Source organism: Sphaeramia orbicularis, chromosome 18 (genome assembly GCF_902148855.1).
Source record: "Sphaeramia orbicularis chromosome 18, fSphaOr1.1, whole genome shotgun sequence".
NCBI lineage: Eukaryota > Metazoa > Chordata > Actinopteri > Kurtiformes > Apogonidae > Sphaeramia > Sphaeramia orbicularis.
The window spans coordinates 5,345,773-5,373,652 of NC_043974.1; the positions used below are offsets into that span (position 1 = coordinate 5,345,773).

Here is a 27,880-nt window from a genome sequence, read left to right on the forward strand (position 1 = left end):
GTTCTAATGACATATGGAGGTCTTGGACTTCCAGCTCATTAGACCAGTCGGTGTTGGATTTCCAGCTGATTGGTCCAGTCTCTGTTGAACTTCCAGCTGATTGGTCCAGTCGGTGTTGGACTTCCAGCTGATTGGTCCAGTCTGTCTTGGATGACAGGAGGCTGTTTTATTGGTTGATCCTCAGTGGAATGTTCTGGTCCATGTAACCGTGGCTGATCTGTGTGTGTGATCCATGTGTGTTTCCACAGGCGGACATCTGGTCTCTGGGCATCACGGCTATTGAACTGGCCAAAGGTGAACCTCCAAACTCGGACATGCATCCGATGCGGGCCCTGTTCCACATCCCGAAGTCTTCTCCACCTCAGCTGTACGGAGACTTCTCCAAAAGCTTCAAAGAGTTCACCGAGGCCTGCCTCAACAAGGACCCGTCCTTTGTAAGTGTCATCCACAGGGTCCAACCACAGGTGGCACTACAGTTTTATTGTCCTTCATTTGGACGGACAGGGTTGTAAAAATTCTGTCATAACACATTATTATTTGTCATTTCAAATGTAGTTTTTAATGATAATAAGACATATTTTAGTAGTGTTTAATGTTCAGAAACACCTCAATGATACAGCAACTGTGGTTGCTGATAAACATTATCAGTATTACTTACTTGTCCTTCATCAGTCCCTCTTTTTTCACCACGTTTATCAGTGCCATCACATTTACTGGGCTTTTGACAATAATAAGGAGACTCGGCTGTCTGACATTTTGCATTAGTAAAGTAGCATCTAATTTTAGCTAAAGTCAGTTAAACAACGAGACAAGACTTGACAATGACTGATTAATATGTACACTGACACCAGCTGAACAGGAGGGGTACTACAGGTGGACTAACAGGGTCAGGAGAAGGAGAGAGGAGGACAGACAGGAGGAGAGAGGAGGAGGATGGACACAAGAAAGAGAGGAGGACAGAGAGGAGGAGGACAGACGGGAGGAGCATAGAGGAGGTTGGTGTAGCCTGCTGAGTCTAATCCCAGTCTAAGTCTATCTCAACTGAACTCAGACTGGTTTGATCCATCCTAACTCTAGTCTAATCCTAGTCTAAATCTATCTGAGCTGAACTCAGATCAGTCTGATCCGTCCAAACTCTAGTCTTCATCATAAAGGACAGTTGTCTTTGTCCTCTTCATCGTACAGATGGTGTGTCCTCCTGGACTGAAACAGGAGGTGGTTTAGAGTGTGTCCTGGCTTTAACAGGAGTCAGTGCAGAGAAGCCAACACAGGACAAGTGTGGTTTCCTGTCCTGGTTCTAGTCGGTCCATGGGCAGCAGTATTCTGGATCAGCTGAAGGGTCTTGTTTCTGTTCTCTGATATTCCCTCAAACCTGACTGCATGATCTCCAATACACTGTTGGACTGAAGGATGTCACAGAATGGATCGGACATTATGTCCTCCAGACTCTTGGATCTGAGTGTTAGATTTGACCTGGGTCTATAGTTAGACCAAACTGCAGGGTCAAGGCTGGGCTTTGGAGGCAGAGGTTGAATTCCCGCTCCTTTAAAGGACCGTGGTCCATGTACCTGTAGATACTGACAGGTTCATCATATGAGCTGGAGGTGGTGAGGAGGAAGAACACATCCAACTCATAGTTTCTACTTCACTCTTTTTAAGAATTCTTTGTCACCACCTGGTGGACACATGTGTCATTGAATGGAGCAGTTCTGTTCACTGTCCTGGTTTTTGATGGGTACTGATGCTGTTTTTGACTGGTACTGGTACTGTTTTTGTCGTGTACTGGTACTGTTTTTGGCTGGTACTGGTACTGTAAGGTACTGAGTGTGTTTTCTGTGCCTTCATGCAGCGTCCCACAGCTAAAGAGCTCCTCAAGCACAAGTTCATCATCAAACACTGTAAGAAGACGTCCTACCTCAGCGAGTTAATTGACAGGTTCAGGAGATGGAAGGAGGAGGGCCACAGCGACAGCAGTTCTGACGAATCTGACGGGTAACGAAAAACTCCCTGAATGTTCTCTGTGTCAATGTAACAGGTTTCAGATAGATATAGATACAGGTTTATTTCAATAGTCCTTCATGTCCAGGTTTATTTCAATAGTCCGTCATGTCCAGGTTTATTTCAATAGTCCTTCATGTCCAGGTTTATTTCAATAGTCTTTCACGTACAGGTTTATTTCAATAGTCCGTCATGTCCAGGTTTATTTCAATAGTCCGTCACGTACAGGTTTATTTCAACAGTCCGTCATGTACAGGTTTATTTCAACAGTCCGTCATGTACAGGTTTATTTCAATAGTCTTTCACATACAGGTTTATTTCAATAGTCCATTACATACAGGTTTATTTCAACAGTCCGTCATGTCCAGGTTTATTTCAATAGTCCGTCACGTACAGGTTTATTTCAACAGTCCGTCATGTACAGGTTTATTTCAATAGTCCGTCACGTACAGGTTTATTTCAACAGTCCGTCATGTACAGGTTTATTTCAACAGTCCGTCATGTACAGGTTTATTTCAACAGTCCGTCATGTCCAGGTTTATTTCAATAGTCCGTCATGTCCAGGTTTATTTCAATAGTCCATCATGTACAGGTTTATTTCAACAGTCTTTTACATACAGGTTTATTTCAATAGTCCATTACATACAGGTTTATTTCAATAGTCCGTCACGTACAGGTTTATTTCAACAGTCCGTCATGTCCAGGTTTATTTCAATAGTCCGTCACGTACAAGTTTATTTCAACAGTCCGTCATGTACAGGTTTATTTCAATAGTCCGTCACGTACAGGTTTATTTCAATAGTCCGTCACGTACAGGTTTATTTCAACAGTCCGTCATGCACAGGTTTATTTCAATAGTCCATCATGTACAGGTTTATTTCAACAGTCCGTCATGTCCAGGTTTATTTCAATAGTCCGTCATGTCCAGGTTTATTTCAATAGTCCATCATGTACAGGTTTATTTCAATAGTCCATCATGTACAGGTTTATTTCAACAGTCTGTCATGTCCAGGTTTATTTCAATAGTCCGTCATGTCCAGGTTTATTTCAATAGTCCGTCATGTACAGGTTTATTTCAATAGTCTTTCACATACAGGTTTATTTCAATAGTCCATTACGTACAGGTTTATTTCAACAGTCCGTCATGTACAGGTTTATTTCAATAGTCCGTCATGTCCAGGTTTATTTCAATAGTCCGTCATGTACAGGTTTATTTCAATAGTCTTTCACATACAGGTTTATTTCAATAGTCCATTACGTACAGGTTTATTTCAACAGTCCGTCATGTACAGGTTTATTTCAATAGTCCGTCATGTACAGGTTTATTTCATTGTTGTTAAATGAGCTGATTGTTGGTGTTTCCAGTGAGTCCAGTAACAAAGAGAACAGTCAGTCGCCTGAATGGTCCTTCACCACTGTCCGCAAGAAGAAACCAGACGGCAGGAAGGTCCTCAATGGGACGGTCAGTACCACCACTGTTCATCTGTCAGCCTCATCTGCAATAATAACTAGGAGAAGAACTGCACACGCTTTTAATCAATCCAAACAGTTTAATCTTAGGATGAGGAATTTTAGCATAAATGGAAAGACACAGAAAATAGTATGTGTGTGGGTACTGATGATTGTGTGAAAGGCAAAAATTATACTAAGATATGAACAGTCATTTTAGTTCAGGTTCCACCTTCAGACCAGTTCAATCTAAAGTGGATCAGAACAGTCAACTACTGTCATTATAACCTTTAATAAGGACAACTCCAAATGTTTGTATTTGTACACATAAACATTTTCATGTCATTTTACTGTATTTACACTAAAACAAACTATCACTTAAAAAAAACAAAACAAACAATAACCTGAACAAATATGACCAACCTGGACTGACTTCATATAAATCAGTGTCATTGGACCAATATTTAGTCTGTGTTTGTAGATCCACTGGATCTGTATATTAGAATGAACATGTATTAATAATAAACAGGCTGAATATTGGTAAAGCTGCCCTTATTTTTCTTCAGACATGTCAGTTTGTTTCTGTTATTCACAGTGTTTTAAAGGATAGTTTGTAGATAGGGGTGTGTATTGGCAAGAATCTGGCAACACAATACAAATCACAATACTAGGATCACGATACGATATATCACGATATATCATGATACTGTTAAAAAGGCAATTTTTTGTTTGTTCCTTTTTTTTTTTTAATGGTTATTTTTTTTGAAGAATTGAATTACACCAGCAATATGCACAAATACTAAACACATTTTCATTTGATCAGAACAGGATCTAATGCTATATCACAAAACGTTCCTGTGTTAAAACTTAAATTATGTTTTACAGACATTACAGTTTAAGATCCTGTTCAAATGTTCATATTCTATTTGTTTCAGAACTAACATCAAAATATTATTTTTGTGCAATTCCAACAAAGGAACTAACATTATTTAATAAAAGAGTGTTAAATAAAAATAGATAAAATATAAACAAAAAGAAAAACAAAAATGAACCTCCACAACATCTGCATTTGAATAAATACCTAAAAATATCGATACAGTAATTTTTAATATCAATACAGTATTGTGAAATGAAATATCACGATATATTGCAGAGCCGTTATTTTCTTACACCCCTATTTGTAGATGTTAATGTTTATATATTGTAATGTTCCTTTTTTCACTGTAAAACAGGCAAAGTTTGGTGTTGACGTTTTTTATATGTTATAATGTTAGTATTGGACTGGTCTGGCCCACCTCAGACCAGATTGGAATGAATGTGGAACTGAAGTAAACAGTGTCTGACAGCCCTGGTCCACAGACAGTCCTTAAATGTGTTCTTTTGTCTTGTTGTTGTCCTGGTGTCGGTGTCCAGGCTCAGGACCAGCTCAGTAAATCTGCCAGTCTGACCACCGTCATCTCTCCAGTCTTCACCGAGGTGAGGAATCAGCACAACATTCAACACACGTCCATGTGTTTTCCATGTGTTGTGGTCACAGCATTTGGTTTTTAAAGCTACAAGACAAAGATAAAAGCATGAATACGTTTATTATATTTTACAAAATGAGTCAAAATGAGGAAAAGCCTGAACTGTGTAGAAATGCCTAAAAAAGAAGGCGGCCCTGCGGGGAAATCCTCAAATAAAACAAAACAAACTGTCATAGTGTGTTTGTCAGAGACCTTTGACAGAACTTTGGCCCATATTTTCACTCTTTATAATCTGATACTAGTCATTTTTCTGCAAAATTGAGGGAATTACAGTCAAAAATTGTGTATCTTGAAAATCACGACCTTGAGTTTGGCCTTTCACGGTTATCAAAGGTCAACTAAATTGGTACCAAATGAAAGACCATATCTGACTTCTATAAGTCCATAATACAAAGCTCGTCTGAGTCTGAGTTTTCAACATAGAAGCTGTTTAGTGAATCTGGAAATTAGACGCTGGAGCCCTGGTCACTTTAGATGAAAAGAACTCAAACCTATAAATACGCACATGACAAATGAGGTAGGAAAAGGATAGAGAACTGAATTTACAATAATTTGACATTAGTTTGAAATCGCTACGACGAACAGAACGGAAGTTATTAACAATAAACAAATTTTACATACGTTACTATAGCAACCGGAAGTCACGCAACGCAACCTAGAGTTTGCAAATGTGTCATATGAGAAGAGAATGGAACACAGATGTTACTGTTAAATGTTGGTTTGATTGGATGAAAACTGGTGATATTACAGCCATTTGAAATGTCATAAAACTGAGTTTACTGCCCCCTGATATTTACCCCTGGGACGCTAACGAGGGCATGGCCTTTATGACGTCATAATGCATACAATCGAAGAACAGAAAAATGTACAATTTCGCTTTGGTTTGAAGTCGATACAATGATTTTGACAGAAGTTATGGTGAAATATCCATGTGTTGAACTTTGATCGAATATCAGGAAAAAAATAATCAAGCCGATTAGAGAATAGGACAAACAATAGGACATGGACTGGAATCAGTAATGATAGAAATGAGACCAATAGAGGATGGATGGACAGATGTTTGTATCTTTAAGGGTTAAGGTGGACGTTTGGGTCTTTAAGGGTTAAAGGCGGACGTTTGGGTCTTTAAGGGTTAAAGGTGGACGTTTGGGTCTTTAAGGGGTAAAGGTGGACGTTTGGGTCTTCAGGGTTAAAGGTGGACATTTGGGTCTTTTCTTGTTTTCTACACATTTTTACTGTCTTCCTTTTCGCAGTTGAAGCAGCAGCATAAGGAACATTCTGAGCAGCGATTGGCTATTGAGGAGCTGGAGCGCAACATCCGCCTGGCGGAGGAGCTGTGCCCGGGCATCACAGACAGGATGGTCACACACATTATCGCCAGGTACCAGAAGGACGTCCACCAGTTGAGTCTTAGATTAGTTCTGGAGGTCTGAACTGCCCCCTGGTGGTGGGACCTGGTGTCTGTTCTCAGGTCTTTGTTTCTATCTTTAAAGGTTTGATGTGAAACATTCAGGTGCATCTGATTAGTGTACAGTCAGCTGAGTTTCACATTCAGACCAAGTGGCATCAATAAAGTCTAATCTAGTTTAATCTAGTCTAATCTCAACTAATATAATCTAGTTTAATCTAATCTAGTCTAATCTAATGCAGTCTAGTCTAATCCAGTCTAATCTAATCTAAACTAGTCTGATCTAGTCTAAACTAAACTAATCTAATCTAAACTAGTCTAATGTAAAATAAACTAATGTAATCTAATCTAAATTGATCCAATCTAGTCTAATCTAATCTACACTAGTCTAATCTAAACTAATCTAATCTAATCCAGTCTAATATAATCTAAACTAATCTAAAATAGTTTAATCTAAACTAATCCAATCTAGTCTAATCTACTCTAATCCAATGTAATCTAAACAAGTATAATCCAGTCTAATCTAATCTAATTTAAACTAATCTAATCTAGTCTAAACTAATATAATCTAGTCTAATCTAAACTAATCTAATCTAATCTAAACTAATCTGATCTAGTCTAATCTAAACTAATCTAGTGTAATCTAAACTAATCCAATCTAGTCTAATCTAAACTTGTGTAATCTAATTTAAATGAATCTAATCTGGTCTAATTTAAACTAATCTAACTTTGTCTAATCTAATCTAGTCTAAACTAATTGAATCTAGTCTAATTTAATCTAAACTATTCTAATGTAATCTAAACTAATCTGATCTAGTCTAATCTAAACTAATATAATCAAGTCTAATGTAAACTAATCCAATCTAGTCTAATCTAATGTAGTCTAAACTAATCTAATGTAGTATAATCTAATTTAATCTAATCTAATCTGGTCTAATGTAATCTGGTCTAATCTAGTTTAATATAATCTAGTCTAATCTAATCTAATTTAGTCTAATTTAATCTAAACTAGTCTAATGTAATCTAAACTAATCAAATCTGATCTAATATAAACTAGTATAATCTAATCTAGTCTAATCCAATCTAAACAAATCTAATCTAGTCTAATCTAATCTGGTCTAATGTAATCTGGTGTAATCTAAACTAATATAATGTAATCTAATCTAGTCTAATCTAAACTAATCTAATGTAATCTAATCTAATCTAAACAACTCTAATCTAGTCTAATCTAATCTAAACTAATCTACTGTAATCTAATCTAAAATAATGTAAACTAATCTAATCTAGTCTAATCTAATCTAGTCTAATCTAAAGTAATCTAATCTAGTCTAATCTAATGTAGTCTAATATAATCTAAACAACTCTAATCTAGTCTAATCTAATATAGTCTAATCTAGTCTAATCTAATATAATCTAAACTAATCTCCTGTAATATAATCTAGTCTAATCTAATCTAACACACTCTTACTGAAGATTCTACATCATTGTCACATTAGTGTTTATTGTTTTTTCTGTAATTAATCCTCATTTGACTTCTGTATCTTTTTTTTCTCCCTTTTTTCATTTGTTCTTCGTTTTGATAAAGGGTTTATTAAATGTGTTGTTTTTCTTTTGTCCTCCTCCAGATTTACAACCAAATGAAGATGGACGTTAAAGAAGAAAGACTGTCTCCGTTTGGTGACGATGGGAAACACAGGAGGCTTTGCTGTGCGATGTCTCCTCTGCGCACACACACACACACACACACACACACACACACACACTTTCTCTCTCTCTTTCCACATGTAGTATACACACTATATATATATATATATATAATATATTTAATCACTGCTGCTGGGTGAAGAACTTTTTCTCTCCTAAATAAAACAAACCTCAGTCTGAGTCAGATCAGAGGTTTTCACATCTGGTTTTTCTTTCTCAAAGCGCTTTGTTACTTAATGTGGTTGAAATAAAGCAGTCGAACCAACAGTTTAGTCCAAAAGGCCTTCAGTTGCCTTGGTTGCTGAACGTCCACACCATAACGTGCCTTAATAGTTCCTGTGGAGAACAGAGCAGATGTTCTGAGGAGGTTCTCATCCAGCTGCAGTGGTCAGTTTGGGTCTGGACTTGCCTTTGTACATGTCTGGATGTTTGTTCATGCTAGCACTTGACAAAGACCATATGCCAATGAATAATGTTTGTGTGACCCTCACTGATGCTGATCAATGACAGAACCAAGACCACATTAGAACCAAGACCACATTAGTCCACATCCTATCTGCTCCCTCACTTGGACCATGTCTTGCACATTTTCCAGAATTTCAGGCCTGAGTTAATAGAGTGTCATTATTCCACTACAGATGCTGAACATGTCAAACCCATCCCTGGAATGGTTCAGTTCTGCTGAAGGCTAATTACTGAGCTCAGTTGAAAATTAAATGGTGACTGTTTAACATTTACCAGCCATAAAAGAATTCATGTTCTGATTTCACAGCAGTAACACTTTTAAAAGGACATGAATCAGGCCATTGGTTGAAGCCACTTGGTGGTCTGTAGCATGCTAACTTGTTAGCTATCTGTAGTCTTAGTAGTTTGAAGTATATACAGGGGCCTCAAACTCATGTTAGTTCAGTTCCACATACAGTCCAATATGAGCTGAAGTGGGCCGGACCAGGAAAATAATAACATAATAATATAGAAATAAGATCAGTTCCAAAATGTGTTTGTCTAACGTCTATGTTTTACAGTAAAAAAGTTAAATTATATTATCAAATGTTTACATCTACCAACTGTCCTTAAAAAATGTGAAAAACTTGAAAATTAAATTTATTAAGGAAAAAAGTGCAATTTTAACAATTTATGCCATTATTTGGCCTCAGCTTCTCATTTTCATTTTATTTCTTTATATCGTACAGATACCGTGGATCTACAAATACACAAAACATAATAACAGACAGAGTATTAGTATAATTACACTTAATTCTCTGAAGACATTTCGGGTTGTTAATATTTGTTCAGGTTATTCACATTTTTTGTGAGAGGCTAGTCTGTAAATGTAAACATTTTTGTGTAATTTTACTTTTTTTGACAGTAAAACAGAGAAAAATTTGTGGTTTTCATTATTTGTAGTTTATTCTGATAGTATTTGACTGGTCTGACCCACTTTAGATTGAATTGACCTAAAATTATTTTAACATCCTTGATTGTTCATGTCTTCAGTGTAATTTTTGTACTTCACTAATTCATCCCGTGGGCCAGATTGGACCCTTTTGCGGGGCACTTTTGGCCCCTGGGCCACATGTTTGAGACCCCTGATCTACATTGTTCTTTGAAGTGGCTCCAAATATGTCATAATTAGGAATGAGAAGTATCGAACATGTTGAAAATGACTGTAATTAGGTGAACAGTCACTGATACTTACGAACAGAACTGATAGTTGTGGACCAAAAGGTCATTTGTTTGCTGATGACTGGATAATATTCACCTTTCTTTGACTGGGGGTGTCTATGAATGAAAAAGTCTGTGGTTCACATAAGGGTTTGGCATCTGAATGTAAATTAAGATAAGTTATTTCTAAATCAAGCTAGCCAAATGCAAAGGGCTGTTCAAGTTAGCCAAACTATATGGTATTGAAAAGCATTAGGTATGAACAGGACTGAGGGGTCATTTGTTCCATATTAAGAAAAAACAAGGCTTCTATTGTTCTGAATGAAAGGAGTTAAACAGTCTGTCTGATAGTTTGTACCAAAGACGCTATAACTAGTGGTTATTGTATTTTTTTTTTTTTGTCTTTTTATATGTTATAAGGGATAACATTGCATTTTGAAGGAGGGGGGGGCTTGTAAAATTAAAGTTGTAATATTTGACATAAATATACTTTTTTGTTGTTCTATTTTGTAGCGGGACTTAGAGTTTTATGAATAAATATTTAAGTTTGATTGGGAAACCTCTAGTCTTGGGTCATTTTTTTAAACATACGGGACAGTTTGTGCAAGAAATCATCCATCATTTTAGATTCAACTTGACACCATTTGCCTGTACATTTAACTTTATTGATGAATGCCTGCGTATAAAGTACACATTTTCTACACAAAAGTCATGTAAAAGTACAATATTTAACCCAGCTACCGCAGCCACATGTACGTTCAATAATGCTTCCAACTTTATGCAAAACACTGAAGTAAGAGCCGACTGTGAGCCGTCATAATTATTATTATTAATGTTTGGTCTCTATCCGAAATAGGCTCAAATTTAGTGCGTGGATTCGTCCTCAGACAGCTCAGGTTTACAAAGACACCACTTGTTTTACTACGTATAAGGTGTTAGAGAACGTGTTATTTAAGAGGTTACAACAATTTTTTCTTAATTTTCCAAAACTGTGTCATCAAACCCCAAACAACACAAAACATCTGTTCAACTGAAGATGATGCTAATGTCCAGAGATGGGTACTTAAGAGGATGAACCTTGATGCTCACGTGCATCCCATCATGCTCTGTCAGTCTTCTTCATGTCCACTGGCTGTCTGAATGCAGCTGGGCGTGGTTTGAATGGAATGGGCGTGGTCTCAGATTCTGCCAGAGCTCCACTACATACACTGATGATCGACCACTTGGACAGAACACAGTAGAAACCCTTCCAGTTTAGCAGTTCTTTCCCTCTGTACTAGGACTGTGAGCCCGTTTACATCCACACCAACACTAATATCAGTATCTGATTTCTGCACTTATCCGATTATTCCAGTGATCATGTAAACTAGGGATGCACCGATACTGATACCTGTATCAGCCCGATACTGAGTTTGTGCACTAATACTTGTACTCATAAAAGTGCTCTGATACAAACACACTGATACCACTGACAGCAGCCTCACCTCATAGAGCAGCAGGTACAAGGTGGAGGAGTGATGTCAGCAGAGTGGAGACTGAACTGCAGACACGACTGAGACAAAAGGAACATGGTGCGGGAGACTTTCATGACCAATTTTTCATAAAATCTGTCAAACCTCAGTCATATCCTCAGTATCACAAATCTGAAAGACTGTCTGTGATTACTCACCTGAATCTCTTGCATTACGATGAAAAATTTCTTAGTGCTATCCACCATAAACAAACCATTTGTTTACAAACAGAGTCAGGAGGTCACTCGGGCATCTTTGGAATTTTGTCATGATGTGCATTGTGGGAAAGGGAGGTTTGCACAGCCACCTGACAGCGGCAGCAGCAGCACAACCATATTATATTATATGGATGAAACAAACACAACACAGAAACGGCTGAAACGTGGAAATGGCTGGAGGAATATGCATAGAGGGAAGGGAGCTCCTGCCGTTTCCGCGTTGTGTCTGTAGCAGCTGCTGCTGCCAGGCAGCTACACAAAACTCCGTTTCACATAATGCACGCTGTGACAATTCCAAAGATGTCCGAGTTACCTCCCAGCTCTGTTTGTAAACACATGGTTTGTTTATGGTGGATGGCACTAAGAAACTGTTCACCATGAGGGAAGAGATTCAGGTGAGTAATCACAGACAGACTTACAGATTCATAATACTGAGGATATGACTGAGGTTTTACAGATTTGATGAAAAATTGGTCACGAAAGTCTCCCACAGCTTTAAAGACAGACAGATACAGACAGAGCATTCTGTCCGTCCTCTGCCTACATTCCTTACGTAATTACCTCCGCCAGGCGGTATTGTGATCACTTTGCTTTGTGTGTTTGCATGCGTCTTTGTTTGTTAGCAAGATAACTCAAAAAGTTATGGACGGATTTTCATGAAATTTTCAGGAAATGTTGATACTGGCACAAGGAAGAAATGATTAAATTTTGGTGGTGATCGGGGGGGGGGGGTGATCTGTCTTGGCAGAGGTCTGCGCTCTGCGAGTGCTTTTCTTGTTCTGTTTTCTTAGAGCCTGTGGATGCGTACCCAGATCCATATAAAGATCATCATGTTATCTTCTAAGGTTCTGTTTGAACGTAGACGGAGCAGCAGAACCACCAGGAACCGTGGAGGTAGAGGATCTGTTCAAAGAGCGACTGTGAGTTAGAGAAAAACTACTGACAGATTTATGGCAACTACCCTCATCAGTGTCAACATTAGTATCACATTAGTGTTACCTCTGTCGTCTCCATGTTTATTATTACTGACTTTCTTCTTCTCATTAAACTTTACTCTTCTTCGTGGTATTTTTCCAGTATGGTTAATTCAGAGCAGCGCCCTCTGGTGGATTGATTGACAAACGCTCATTCCAACACATTAAATGTCAGTAGCAGCACTTTGTTCCAGTCAGACCAATGACAACAACAATAAAGCACATTTACAAAAGGAACTAAGAACTGGAATGGGATTATTAAGTACTCGTATCGGTACTCGGTATCGGCAAGTACGCAAATGGAAGTACTTGTATGTGTACTCGGTCTGAATAAAGTGGTATCGGTGCATCCCTACTGTAAATGGGATAATCTGATTGGCTTTATCCCGTAACACTAGTTTTCTGATTATGAGAAATCAGATTAACACACCTAGATTTGTCCCCTTTTGTTTTTTACATCTGCTCATGTGTAAAAAAACAAACAAACAAACAAAAAAAAAAAACTAGATCAGTGGTTCCCAACCTTTTTTGGCTTGTGACCTCATTTTAGCATCACACATTTCTGGCGACCCCAGACTTTCAAAACAGAGACATGTTTTTGCTGAAATTAATTTAATTTTCCTTGGTCAGGATATGTACAGTCTGTCCAGCTTGTATTTACAAAGCTGACAATTAAAACTGAACAAACAAGAACTCAAAATGTGAATTATGAAAGAGCTGCAGCATCTGAACAGTGAGGGGTCTGAGGGTCACCCCATGTGGGGTCCCGACCCCAAGGTTGTAAAACACTGATCTAGATAAACTGAAGTTATGCAGCAACACCATGAGCCAAAGGAAGAAGGTAAACAAACGATGAAATAAAATGAATGATAGCAGCAACATGTGACCTATTCTGTAGTCTTATTAGCTCCTCCCACATTAGGACAGCTAACGCTGACACTGTTGGTGTTGCTGTGATAACAAGACAAGTCCAGATGTTTTGAAAATGACAGGAAGTGTATGTCTGTTGTCATAACATATGTACGTACTCCAAAAGAAATCAAATAATGGACATAACATGTAAACCAGGGTTTTTCCATCATCATATTCCTCAAGTGACTGTAAACATGTCACATCCAAGTATGGCAGTAATCAGATTACTTCCAGTTATCAGATTTTTATGGTCATGTAAATGGGCTCAGTGACAGTCAGTCAGAGTCAGGACTCTATAAACCATCCATGTGTTGCACAGATAAACCTATTCCATGTCTTGAACTCCTTGGGTTCCGTCTACAGGGTGACCTCTGTGATCTTGGCAGCTCCTTTTTCCTCCTTTTCACTCTCCTCTTTCTTCTCCTCTTTCTTCTCCTCTTCACCCTTCTCCTTCTTTTTTGCTTTCTCTTTCTCCTGTCCAGCCTCCTCCTCTTCCTCCTCCCACTCCTCCTCCTCGTCCAGTTGAAGACTTCCGGAGGAGAACCTCATGCGGGCCAGTCCTGCAGACCGGACCATCCTGCCCAGCGGAGGGGGGGCGCAGTAATACGGGTAGAAGACCTCGGGTTCTGAGTCGCTGTAGCTTCCTGCAGCTCCTCCGATCATGCAAAGCGAAGTGGGGCGTTCGGGCAGAGGGGAGGAGTTCAGTGGGAGGTAGGTGGGTCTGGAGGGGCGTGTCAGGTGGGGATAATAACCCAGGGGGCGGAACTCAGAAGCAGGGTTAGAACTCCTGGAGAAGTGAAACTTGACGTCTGGCTGACTAGCCACACGGCGAGGCAGCCCCGGAAGGAAGTTGGAGTCATCACTATAATGTCCCGCCTCCGTGTGTCCCACACCCAATAGTCTTGCTCCGTTGCTTCCTGGTTGGTAACCCCTCGCCAACCCAAATCCACCTGAGCCTGAGGGGCGGAGGTTCCGTCTGAGTGGAGAATGAGAGGGCGAATCATGGCCAAGTGGGTGGAATGACGGCCGTGATGTGCCATCCATGCCCACAAAGTCCCGCCTCCTGGACAGCGGAAAACGCTCCAATGAGGAAACGGCAACATAGTCCGTCAAGTATGGGTGTCTGCTCAGAGGTGAAGATCCAGCCAATGGGAACGTTGGGAGCACTGGGTGGTACTGGTAAGCAGGGCTGTTGGGGTAGAGAAGCACCAACTGCTGTGCTGCATCAGGGTGGGGTTGAGGGTTCGGTCGCCGCCGTGACCGGTTCCCGTAAATGCCGGCCAACCTTTGGGCTTGGCGCTGCACCCCCGGTCGCCCTCCCCTCATGTCGTCAACCACAGATGTAGAAGATGACCTCTTTTTCGGGGTAGGAGATGACTGGTTCCTAAAAGGAGAGAGAGGTGTGACTTGGACAAAAGGACGGGACCTCTGGTTGACCTCCACAGATGAGTGGCTGCGTTTGGCTCCTCCTCCACTGAGTTCAGAGTCACCGAGGAAGTCCCCGAGGTGGGGGTCCAGCTCATCCTCACTCTGCACCGCCAGGGTACGTCTGGACCGAGGGAAGGGGTGGGCGTGTTCGTACATCTGAAGACAGGAAACAAAGCAGACCAGTCATCAGTGATGGAAGAAGGATTCAGACCCAACAGAACAGATGGTACTGTACCCAACAGAACAGATAGTACCTTACCCAACAGAACAGATGGTAATGTACCCAACAGAACAGATAGTACCGTACCCAACAGAACAGATGGTACCGTACCTAACAGAACAGATGGTACTGTACCCAACAGAACAGATGGTAACGTACCCAACAGAACAGATGGTACCGTACCTAACAGAACAGATGGTAATGTACCCAACAGAACAGATAGTACCGTACCCAACAGAACAGATGGTACTGTACCCAACAGAACAGATGGTAATGTACCCAACAGAACAGATGGTACTGTACCCAACAGAACAGATGGTACCATACCCAACAGAACAGATGGTACCGTACCTAACAGAACAGATGGTAATGTACCCAACAGAACAGATAGTACCGTACCCAACAGAACAGATGGTACTGTACCCAACGGAACAGATGGTAACGTATCCAACAGAACAGATGGTAACGTACCCAACAGAACAGATGGTAATGTACCCAACAGAACAGATGGTACTGTACCCAGCAGAGCAGACTGTACTGTACCCAACAGAACAGATAGTACCGTACCCAACAGAACAGACTGTACTGTACCCAACAGAACAGATGGTACTGTACCCAACAGAACAGATAGTACTGTACCCAACAGAACAGATGGTACCGTACCTAACAGAACAGATGGTACCATACCTAACAGAACAGATGGTATCGTACCCAACAGAACAAATGGTACTGTACCTAACAGAACAGATGGTACCGTACCCAACAGCCATTTGCCATAAATGGATGTATGAACTCTTTACAGCCATTACTGAACTGCTTCAGTTTATCATAAATATTTATTCACACATTTGGAGATATGTGGTTCTCACTGGACAACAAGAAGCTGAAAAACTGGATCTGAACAGGATCTAAGAATGTAGTCGAGTACAGGACAAACACCCGCAAAGTAGAAGTAAACAGAGTAACTCAGAGTAGTCAGATACATCCAGCGCTGAATCCTCTAGAACCTCTGTATGTGTTTGCTTTAAGTGTGAAGTCTATGACTGTTACCTCTTTAGAGACGTCGGTGAGGAGATCAGGAGATGACCGGCACTGTCTGGGATCGAAGTCCGACTGACAGCAGCTTCTGACACAGATAGGAAATAAACGATGACACACAAATACAAGCAGCAAAGTTTGGAGCACTGCAATATGGAATGAAGGTGCAATATGGAATAATTAGTGCTGTCAAACAATTAAACACTTTAATCAGATTAATCATAGGGTTGGTGTGGATTCATCTTAATTAATCACAATTAAATATCATTCACCTTTTATCATTATTAATCATCTTTCACCTATCACTTCACAGTCATTCTGCTGCAGATGGTTCATGGACTTCACATTTACAATCACATTCATGAGGACCATGGATTAATCTGAGTTAAAGAGTTAATTTGGACAGAACTAATAATAATTTATTAATTTTTCACCCCATTTTGTAAAAACATGTCACATTTTGTAATAAAGTTTCCCACATTTTGGAATGACTTATTACATTTTGCAACAGCTATTACAAAATGTAGGTGTAGCACTTTTTTTTTTTTAAAGAAAATGTAATTATTTCACTCTTATTTGTTGAGCCCAATATCACAACAGGGTCGCCTCACTGTGCTTTACAGAATTTGTTGAATATGAAAATAAGTAACAGTCAAATAAACAGTCGATAAAGCAAACGGGCAAATGTCCTGGTCATCCCCCGTCCTTAGACCTTCCTTCTCTGCAAAGAAAAACTCCAAAAACCCAGAGAAGAAAAGAGAAACCTGAGGGAGAACCACAGTGAAGGACAGATCCAGTCCCATGGACGGACAGACTGTAGATGAACCAGGACTGATGGACGTCCATGTGATAGTGGACATCCAACTGGGTGCATTATGTAATAAACCATCCAAAATGATGCCTTAATTAGAAAAATCATCATAACCATTAAACATTCCAGCTGAATTAGAATTCATTTAAAAATTAGTCTAATGTGTCATTGGTCAAACCTCAGTCAAATGTAACTGTTTTCACTATAATGGAAAATGTACAAACTACAGACAAAAGCTGCATTCATTAAATATTATTGACTCCAAACTTACCGGTGGACTGGAATTTTAGAAAACATACACACATGGAATCTGGATGATGTCATGCAAATATTATACATGATACAAAGCATAAAAAAACACAAATATAAATATGGGAAACCAGGACTGACCAGTTGGATGGATGGACAGAATGAGCCTCCAACTGTCCACCAGGGGGGGACAGTTCAGCTTCAGTTTAGAGGAGCACTTTTGTCTTCGATCCACTGAAGCTGGAAAATGTGCTGATTCAGGATTTCTCAGCCCTTTTTGAACCACCCCCCACTAACAGCATCATGAGCCTACTGGCACCCCCCCTTAGGCCTGAAAAAGTGTGTGGGACCGGGAGGTGGGGGTGGGGTTTACGTTATTCTAAAAGTAATAAGATAATGATTTAAACTGTTGTGATGTACAACAGTTGTCACTAATGCAACCGCGCGCATACACACACACACACACACACACACACACACACACACACAATGATGTCAATCTCGACTCCCCATGTGCACCCCCCCCAGGAGAGAACCTCCGGTCTAATTGAAAGACAGCGTGATGAAAGATATGAGCAAAGAACACATTTCAGATTCAGAACATGTCTTTTAGAATCTAATGTTGATTGATTTTCCACTAAAGGCCTATGACATACCAACAGATAACAGACCCAACCTTTGAACTACCAACAACTGTCTGGTTAGTAATGATAACCTAAACTAGTATCTTATAAAAGGGTTATGGTCAGACTGGTTAAGAACAGACTGAAGCCCACAGTTCAGTTTAAGCTGCAGAGCACTGAGTCCTGCCATCTGGTTCTGTTATTATGGACCACTTTAGTCTGTACTTATAAGTTACCATATTTAGTTCACTGAGTCTGTTCATCACTATTCAGCCTTTAACCACTCCCTTCTGGGGGCGGGGCTACTGTTTCAGAGCCGCTTGAGGCCCAATGATGACAGGACCTGAGGTGACTCATCTGTGCCCTGTCCTGACCTGTGAACCCAGACCTCCTCCCCCACCCTTACCTGTCTGAATGGACCCCCTCCCCCATGTGCCCCCACCCTACTGCGTCCTTACAGACTGGACCTACACCATCACATGGACATCCATCAGTCCTGGTTCATCTACAGTCTGTCTGTCCACGGGACTGGATCTATCCTTCACTGTGGTTCTCCCTCAGGTTTCTCTTTTTCTTCTGGGTTTTTTGGAGTTTTTCTTTGCCCAGAAGGAGGGTCTAAGGACAGGGGATGCCCAGGACATTAGTCCATTTGCTTTATCTACTGTTTACCTCAATAATTATTTGACTGTTTGCTCATTTTCACATTCAACAAATTCTGTAAAGTCCTGTGATACAAATAAGCTTTTATTATTTGGATGTTGCATGTTTGAAATAGGCCAGATCGACGAGGATAAAATAAAATATTTGTCAGTTATTTTAATTTAGGGATGAAACATAGTACTATTTATAGTACTACTTATAGTAGTACTGTAAGTACTACTTATAGTAGAGCTGTAAGTAGTCAAATCCTCACCTGTCCAAGTGTAATGGTTTCTTCTCCCCTGAGCCCAAACACTCCAACAGCTGTTTCTGGGTCCGCCCACTGTCACAAATACAAACACACAAAAATACAAACACACATAAATACAAACACACACATACAGCTTTAATCAGCACTTGTTGTGAACATGAAAGAAAGAAGTCCAACAATCAGCTGGAGTGTAACAACAGAGTGAGTGTGTGTGTGTGTGTGTATACATATACTGTATGTATATATATATATATATGTGTGTGTGTGTGTGTGTATATGTGTGTATATATATATATATATATACATATATATACACACACATATATATATGTGTGTGTGTGTGTGTGTGTGTGTGTGTGTATATATATATATATATATATATATATATATATATATATATATATATATATATATATATATACAGTACAGGCCAAAAGTTTGGACACACCTTCTCATTCTTTGCATTTTCTTTATTTTCATGACTATTTACATTGTAGATTCTCACTGAAGGCATCAAAACTATGAATGAACACATGTGGAATTATGTACTTAACAAAAAAGTGTGAAATAACTGAAAACATCTCTTATATTCTAGTTTCTTCAAAGTAGCCACCCTTAGCTCTGATGACTGTTTTGCACACTCTTGGCATTCTCTTGATGAGCTTCCAGAGGTAGTCTCCTGAAATGGTTTCCTAACAGTCTTGAAGAAGTTCCCACAGATGCTTAGCACTTGTTGGTCCTTTTGCCTTCACTCTGCGGTCCAGCTCACCCCAAACCATCTCGATTGGGTTCAGGTCCGGTGACTGTGGAGGCCAGGTCATCTGGCGCAGCACTCCATCACTCTCCTTCTTGGTCAGATATCCCTTACACAGCCTGGAGGTGTGTTTGGGGTCATTGTCCTGTTGAAACATAAATGATGGTCCAACTAAACGCACACCGGATGGAATGGCATGTCACTTCAGGATGCTGTGGTAGCCATGCTGCTTCAGGTTGCCTTTAATCTTGAATAAATCCCCAACAGCGTCACCAGCAAAGCACCCCCACACCATCACACCTCCCCCTCCATGCTTCACGGTGGGAACCAGGCATGTAGCATCCATCCGTTCACCTTTTCTGCGTCGCACAAAGACACGGCGGTTGGATCCAAAGATCTCAAATTTGGACTCATCAGACCAAAGCACAGATTTCCACTGGTCTAAGGTCCATTCCTTGGGTTTCTTGGCCCAAATAAATCTCTTCTGTTTGTTGCCTCTCCTGAGCAGTGGTTTCCTAGCAGCTGTTTGACCATGAAGGCCTGATTCACGCAGTCTCCTCTTAACAGTTGTTGTAGAGATGTGTCTGCTGCTAGAGCTCTGTGTGGTATTCATCTGGTCTCTAATCTGAGCTGCTGTTAATTTGTGATTTCTGAGGCTGGTGACTCAGATGAACTTATCTTCAGCATCAGAGGTGACTCTTGGTCTTCCTTTCCTGGGGCGGTCCTCATGTGAGCCAGTTTCGTTGGAGCGCTTGATGGTTTTTGCGACTGCACTTGGGGACACATTCAAAGTTTTTGAAATTTTCTAGACTGACTGACCTTCATTTCTTAAAGTAATGATGGCCACTCGTTTGTCTTTACTTAGCTGATTGGTTCTCGCCATAATATGCATTCTAACAGTTGTCCAATAGGGCTGTCAGCTGTGCATCAACCTGACTTCTGCACAACACAACTGATGGTCCCAACCCCATCAATAAGGCAAGAAATTCCACTAAGTAACCCTGATGAGGCACACCTGTGAAGTGGAAACCATTTCAGGTGACTACCTCTGGAAGCTCATCAAGAGAATGCCAAGAGTGTGCAAGGCAGTCATCAGAGCTAAGGGTGGATACTTTGAAGAAACTAGAATATAAGAGATGTTTTCAGTTATTTCACACTTTTTTGTTAAGTACATAATTCCACATGTGTTCATTCATAGTTTTGATGCCTTCAGTGAGAATCTACAATGTAAATAGTCATGAAAATAAAGAAAATGCGTAGAATGAGAAGGTGTGTCCAAACTTTTGGCCTGTACTGTGTGTATATATATATATATATATATATATATATATATATATATATATATATATATATATATATATATATATATATATATATGTATATATGTATGTGTGTGTGTCTGTGTGTCTGTGTATATCTGTGTGTGTGTGTGTATGTGTGTGTCTGTGTGTATATGTGTATATTTGTGTGTGTGTGTGTTTGTGTCTGTGTGTATATGTGTTTATATCTGTGTGTGGGTCTGTGTGTATATGTGTGTGTGTATGTGTGTTTGTATGTGTGTCTGTCTATATGCATGCGTGTGTGTGTGTGTGTGTGTGTGTGTGTGTGTGTGTCTGACCTGTATCTGAAGCTGGAGCCTTTACATGACAGCAGTGTTTTGGGAACAGCCTTGGGTTCTTCTGCCAGTCTAAAGAAGGCGTGGTACTCCACACACATCTTCCAGAAGGATTTGCACACGTCCCTACTGGCCATGGCAAACTCCAGAGTGTCTTTGCACAGTGGCTGAGTGAACATCACACACATCTGTCACTATTACACTCAGACAAACGCTAGATGATCCAAAAGTAGGAGACCTGCTGGAAAAACCCTACACATCATATGAATAATTAAAGTCATCCAGTCTGTGTCCTACAGTCTGTGTCCAATAGTCTGTGTCCAATAGTCTGTTTCCTACAGTCTGTGTCCTACAGTCTGTGTCCAATAGTCTGTTTCCTACAGTCTGTGTCCAATAGTCTGTGTCCAATAGTCTGTTTCCTACAGTCTGTGTCCAATACTCTGTGTCCTACAGTCTGTGTCCAATACTCTGTGTCCTACAGTCTGTGTCCTACAGTCTGTGTCACATCAATATTTCACTCTAGTTTAATGGTAGATTTTTCTTCCTCAGTCAGATGTGATGAAAGTAAATGGTTAGATGAGGAAGAAAATTATTATTTACAGTCAGAGCAGGAAAAATATTAGAGACATTTAGAGGAAAAACATTTAAAATCAGAGTCAGGGAGAGAAAAAAAAACAGAATCAGAGCTGATATAAATTCAGTCCAAACCTGTCTGTCTGTCCATTCGACAACATAATCCCATTCTCTGTTGAATTCATTCACATATCTGCTCCACATTTCTCCTGTGGATGCATCTTGTCATAGAGCAGAAGAATATTAAACATAGGTGACCTTTGACCTTCTGTTGAAGGTCCAATGTCCTTGTCCTTGTCCAGTTCTAATATCTGAGTACTTTCACAAAGAAAATCTAATCTAAATTATAGGGCAGGAACTTTCAACTGAATCTTACACTAGATTTGGCCGAAGAGGATTAAAAGTGCCCAGTATGTTCTGTTTAAAGTTCTACTGTCCACATCTGCATGTGTCTGTGTCTTAGATCCAGTCTGATATATGTGAAGGATGAACAGCAGGAAAAATTACAGCTTCAATAAACCAAAGAGGTTGGATTTAGTGAATCCTAACATGTGTTTAACTCTTGTTCAGACAATATGAGATATACCGCCCCTCCTGCAGTCTGTCAGGCACAAATGACCCACAGTTCCGGATATTCCTGCACTCTCCCTCTGTCATTGTTGGGTCTGACAGACCCTTCGGATTCGAACTTTTATGTATAAACCACCCTCCTGCTGCCCTCGTCCCATCGAACCAAACTTAACATATAAATTGCTCTTCCGCTGTCTCTGTCGGGTCAAAGAGGCCCTATGGAGCTCAGTATGAAGACACCAGATGACGACAGTGGAGGGGTTTATTTTAGAGCAGGTTTCATTCAACACGTGTCAGATGTTTCAAATGGTTTTTGCTGTTTTTTGACATGGGGTCAGAGGTCAGTGGTAAATGGTGACTTCAACGTCTACAACCATTTACTTCTGTTTTTTGTGTCTTTTAAGGCTGATATATACTTCCTGTCTGCACAAACAAAGGTTCATAAAGGGGCTTCAAGACATTTGCACAGTACTGTAAAGTAAGTCTGCAGGAATCAGGCTGTTAAAGGAACCTGGACCTTGTGGCCATCAGTGGTATTACACTTAGAGATGCTTGTACATTGACCTCACATGAACCAGGTTCCATATGATGTACTGTAAGAGATCAGATACTATACAGTACATCAAATATTGAAGTGGCTCCATCAAAATATTACATTTACAGTAAAACTAATGGAAAACTTATCTAATACTGTAATAAAGTTCCGTACTGAAATAGGAGTTTGAGCTTCAGTAAAAATGATCATACGGAGGTCTTCAGTAGTGTTCAGGCCTTCAGTAGTGTTCAGGTCCTCAGTAGTGTTCAGGTCTTTAGTAGTGTTCAGGTCTTCAGTAGCGTTCAGGTGTTCAGTTGTGTTCAGGTCTTTAGTAGTGTTCAGGTCTTCAGTAGTGTTCAGGTGTTCAGTAGTGTTCAGGTCTTCAGTAGTGTTCAGGTGTTCAGTAGTGTTCACATCTGTGTTCAGGTGTTCAGTAGTGTTCAGATCTTCAGTAGTGTTCAGGTCTTTAGTAGTGTTCAGGTGTTCAGTAGTGTTCACATCTGTGTTCAGGTGTTCAGTAGTGTTCAGGTCTTCAGTAGTGTTCAGGTCTTCAGTAGTGTTCACATCTGTGTTCAGGTGTTCAGAAGTGTTCAGGTCTTCAGTAGTGTTCACATCTGTGTTCAGGTCTTCAGTAGTGTTCAGGTCTGTGTTCAGGTCTTCAGTAGTGTTCAGGTCTTCAGTAGTGTTCAGGTCTTCAGTAGTATTCAGGTCTTCAGTAGTATTCAGGTCTTCAGTAGTGTTCAGGTCTTCAGTAGTGTTCAGGTCTGTATTCAGGTCTTCAGTAGTGTCCAGGTCTTCAGTAGTGTTCAGGTCTGTATTCAGGTCTTCAGTAGTGTCCAGGTCTTCAGTAGTGTTCAGGTCTGTATTCAGGTCTTCAGTAGTGTTCAGGTCTGTATTCAGGTCTTCAGTAGTGTCCAGGTCTTCAGTAGTGTTCAGGTCTGTATTCAGGTCTTCAGTAGTGTTCAGGTCTGTATTCAGGTCTTCAGTAGTGTTCAGATCTGTGTTCAGGTCTTCAGTAGTGTTCAGATCTTCAGTAGTGTTCAGGTCTTTAGTAGTGTTCAGGTGTTCAGTAGTGTTCACATCTGTGTTCAGGTGTTCAGTAGTGTTCAGGTCTTCAGTAGTGTTCAGGTCTTCAGTAGTGTTCACATCTGTGTTCAGGTGTTCAGAAGTGTTCAGGTCTTCAGTAGTGTTCACATCTGTGTTCAGGTCTTCAGTAGTGTTCAGGTCTGTGTTCAGGTCTTCAGTAGTGTTCAGGTCTTCAGTAGTATTCAGGTCTTCAGTAGTATTCAGGTCTTCAGTAGTGTTCAGGTCTTCAGTAGTGTTCAGGTCTGTATTCAGGTCTTCAGTAGTGTCCAGGTCTTCAGTAGTGTTCAGGTCTGTATTCAGGTCTTCAGTAGTGTCCAGGTCTTCAGTAGTGTTCAGGTCTGTATTCAGGTCTTCAGTAGTGTTCAGGTCTGTATTCAGGTCTTCAGTAGTGTCCAGGTCTTCAGTAGTGTTCAGGTCTGTATTCAGGTCTTCAGTAGTGTCCAGGTCTTCAGTAGTGTTCAGGTCTGTATTCAGGTCTTCAGTAGTGTCCAGGTCTTCAGTAGTGTTCAGGTCTGTATTCAGGTCTTCAGTAGTGTTCAGGTCTGTATTCAGGTCTTCAGTAGTGTTCAGGTCTGTGTTCAGGTCTTCAGTAGTGTCCAGGGGCCTCATGTATAAAGACTTGCGTGGATTTCATACTGAAACCTGGCGTACACCCAAATCCAGAAAAGTCCGAACGCATAAAAAAATCCAGATGTATAAAACTGTGCGTACGCCCGAATCCAAGTACACTTCCTTTATTCATCCCAATCAGCGAGGAACTGAGCGTATATGTTGGACTACCTGACTCCTCCCTCTCCACGCCCACATTAAAATATGCAAATTAGTATCAACGGGGTCTGCAGGTGGGATTCCCTCTGGGATTCCCCTGTCTGCAGGATCAGACGATGACGTCAAGGTGGATGCGAAGCGGAGGCCGAAACAGGCGGAAGGAGAAAAGAGATGAACTGAGACTGTTTGAGGAAAGAGTCGCCGATATTGTGACACTTTTCTTACAGGGCTGATGCGGATCACCCCCAAGATAAATATATATTTAGTATTTGTGTATCTCACACATTAGTTCATTCTACGGGTCATACAGCAGTCTGATCACAGCCAAACTAGATAAAGGTTCATGCGTAGTCATGTCAGGATATCAAAGAGGAAATCAAAGACTTTGACTCATGTTTAATCACTCAAATTATTATTTTCCAACAATGACACAGAAGACCCAGTATCATCCTCCTGTCACAGAGGCTTCTGTTGACTCCTCGGTGTTAGCCGGTCCTCCGGTCCGCCACAGCCCACTGCTGATGTCTGTCCGACCAGCATGGGTCCGTGCTGACCCGAGTCACAAGAGAACATCATGAGGACAGTCGGCGGAGTCAATGAGCGACTGAGTCAACAGAAGCCTCTGTGACAGGAGGATGATACTGCGTCTTCTGTGTCATTGTTGGACAATAATAATTTGAGTGATTAAACAGGAGTCAAAGTCTATGATTTCCTCTTTGATTTCCTGTCATGCTTACACATGAACCTTTATCTACTTTAGCTGTGATCAGACTATGTATGACCCGTAGAATGAACTAATGTGTGAGTTACACTAATACTAAATATATATTTACCTTGGGGGTGATCCGCGTCAGCCCTGTGAGAACAGTGTCACCCACAATATCGTCAACTTTCTGCTCAAACAGTCTCAGTTCGTCTCTTTTCTTCTTCCGCCTGTTTCGGCCTCCGCTTCGCGTCCACCTTGACGTCATCATCTGATCCTGCAGACAGGGGAATCCCAGAGGGAACCCCACCTGCAGACCCCGTTTATACTGATTTGCATATTTAAATGTGGGTGTGGAGAGGGAGGAGTCAGGTACTCCAACATATGCACTCAATTCCACGCTGATTGGGATGAATAAAGGAAGTGTACTTGGATTCAGGCGTACGCTTAGTTTTATACATCTGGATTTTTTTATGCGTTCGGACTTTTCTGGATTTGGGCGTACACCAGGTTTCAGTCTGAAATCCACGCAAGTCTATACATGAGGCCCCAGGTCTTTAGTAGTGTTCAGGTGTTCCGTAGTGTTCAGGTCTTTAGTAGTGTTCAGGTCTTCAGTAGTGTTCAGGTCTTCAGTAGTGTTCAGGTCTGTGTTCAGGTCTTCAGTAGTATTCAGGTCTTCAATAGTGTTCAGGTCTTTAGTGGTGTTCAGGTCTTCAGTAGTGTTCAGGTCTTCAGTAGTATTCAGGTCTTCAGTAGTGTTCAGGTCTGTGTTCAGGTCTTCAGTAGTGTTCAGGTCTTCAGTGTTCAGGTCTTCAGTAGTGTTCAGGGCTTCAGTAGTGTTCAGGTCTTCAGTGTTAAAGTGTTTAGTGTTCAGGTCTTTAGTAGTGTTCAGGTCTTCAGTAGTGTTCAGGTCTTCAATGTTCAGGTCTTCAGTAGTGTTCAGGTCTTCAGTGTTCAGGTCTTCAGTAGTGTTCAGGTCTTCAGTATTGTTTAGGTCTTCGGTGTTGAGGTCTTCAGTAATGTTCAGGTCTTCAGTGTTCAGGTATTCAGTGTTTAAGTCTTCAGTGTTCAGGTCTTTAGTAGTGTTCAGGTCTTCAGTGTTAAAGTCTTCAGTGTTCAGGTCTGTAGTAGTGTTCAGGTCTTCAGTGTTCAGGTCTTCAGTAGTGTTCAGGTCTTCAGTAGCGTTCAGGTCTTCAGTGTTCAGGTCTTCAGTGTTCAGGTCTTCAGTAGTGTTAAGGTCTTTAGTGTCCAGGTCTTCAGTAGTGTTCAGGTCTTTAGTGTTCAGGTCTTCAGTAGTGTTCAGGTCTTTAGTGTTCAGGTCTTCAGTAGTGTTCAGGTCTTTAGTGTCCAGGTCTTCAATAGTGTTCAGGTCTTTAGTGTTCAGGTCTTCAGTAGTGTTCAGGTCTTTAGTGTTCAGGTCTTCAGTAGTGTTCAGGTCTTCAGTGTTCAGGTCTTCAGTAGTGTTCAGGTCTTCAGTGTTCAGGTCTTTAGTAGTGTACAGGTCTTCAGTAGTGTTAAGGTCTTTAGTAGTGTTCAGGTCCTCAGTGTCCAGGTCTTCAGCAGTGTTCAGGTCTTCAGTAGTGTTAAGGTCTTTAGGGTCCAGGTCTTCAGTAGTGTTCAGGTCTTAAGTGTTCAGGTCTTCAGTAGTGTTCAGGTCTTTAGTGTTCAGGTCTTCAGTAGTGTTCAGGTCTTTAGTGTTCAGGTCTTCAGTAGTGTTCAGGTCTTTAGTGTTCAGGTGTTCAGTAGTGTTCAGGTCTTTAGTGTTCAGGTCTTCAGTAGTGTTCAGGTCTTTAGTGTCCAGGTCTTCAGTAGTGTTCAGGTCTTTAGTGTTCAGGTCTTCAGTAGTGTTCAGGTCTTTAGTGTCCAGGTCTTCAGTAGTGTTCAGGTCTTTAGTGTTCAGGTCTTCAGTAGTGTTCAGGTCTTCAGTGTTCAGGTCTTTAGTAGTGTACAGGTCTTCAGTGTTCAGGTCTTCAGTAGTGTTAAGGTCTTTAGTAGTGTTCAGGTCCTCAGTGTCCAGGTCTTCAGCAGTGTTCAGGTCTTCAGTAGTGTTCAGGTCTTTAGTGTCCAGGTCTTCAGTAGTGTTCAGGTCTTAAGTGTTCAGGTCTTCAGTAGTATTCAGGTCTTTATTGTTCAGGTCTTCAGTATTGTTCAGGTCTTTAGTGTTCAGGTGTTCAGTAGTGTTCAGGTCTTTAGTGTTCAGGTCTTCAGTAGTGTTCAGGTCTTTAGTGTCCAGGTCTTCTGTAGTGTTCAGGTCTTTAGTGTTCAGGTGTTCAGTAGTGTTCAGGTCTTTAGTGTTCAGGTCTTCAGTAGTGTTCAGGTCTTTAGTGTCCAGGTCTTCAGTAGTGTTCAGGTCTTTAGTGTTCAGGTCTTCAGTAGTGTTCAGGTCTTTAGTGTTCAGGTCTTCAGTAGTGTTCAGGTCTTCAGTGTTCAGGTCTTCAGTAGTGTTCAGGGCTTCAGTAGTGTTCAGGTCTTCAGTGTTAAAGTGTTTAGTGTTCAGGTCTTTAGTAGTGTTCAGGTCTTCAGTAGTGTTCAGGTCTTCAATGTTCAGGTCTTCAGTAGTGTTCAGGTCTTCAGTGTTCAGGTCTTCAGTAGTGTTCAGGTCTTCAGTATTGTTTAGGTCTTCGGTGTTGAG

General features: G+C 40.7%; 2 protein-coding genes across 3 annotated transcripts in view; one reads left to right on the forward strand and one right to left on the reverse strand.

The window, feature by feature from the left end:
- LOC115438722 (serine/threonine protein kinase 26) overlaps positions 1–8,360 on the forward strand; it is a 42,576-nt gene extending 34,216 nt beyond the window's left edge. Inside the window, exons 7-13 of one of the 2 annotated variants that reach the window (XM_030162506.1) lie at positions 249–434; positions 1,850–1,992; positions 3,364–3,464; positions 3,668–3,672; positions 4,867–4,923; positions 6,227–6,354; positions 8,007–8,360. In XM_030162506.1, the coding sequence (XP_030018366.1) occupies positions 249–434; positions 1,850–1,992; positions 3,364–3,464; positions 3,668–3,672; positions 4,867–4,923; positions 6,227–6,354; positions 8,007–8,022 (636 nt within the window). In that variant the 3' untranslated portion in view covers positions 8,023–8,360. Of the gene's footprint in view, positions 1–248; positions 435–1,849; positions 1,993–3,363; positions 3,465–3,667; positions 3,673–4,860; positions 4,924–6,226; positions 6,363–8,005 lie in introns of both variants that reach the window. The other variant, XM_030162505.1, reaches the window with a different exon arrangement.
- Positions 8,361–13,722: 5,362 nt separating this feature from the next.
- LOC115438720 (FERM domain-containing protein 7) overlaps positions 13,723–27,880 on the reverse strand; it is a 43,510-nt gene continuing 29,352 nt past the window's right edge. Inside the window, exons 9-12 of the mRNA XM_030162504.1 lie at positions 21,017–21,180; positions 18,648–18,716; positions 16,064–16,139; positions 13,723–14,949 (exon numbers count right to left, since the gene is read on the reverse strand). Coding sequence (XP_030018364.1) covers positions 13,723–14,949; positions 16,064–16,139; positions 18,648–18,716; positions 21,017–21,180 — 1,536 coding nt within the window. The remainder of the gene's footprint in view (positions 14,950–16,063; positions 16,140–18,647; positions 18,717–21,016; positions 21,181–27,880) is intronic.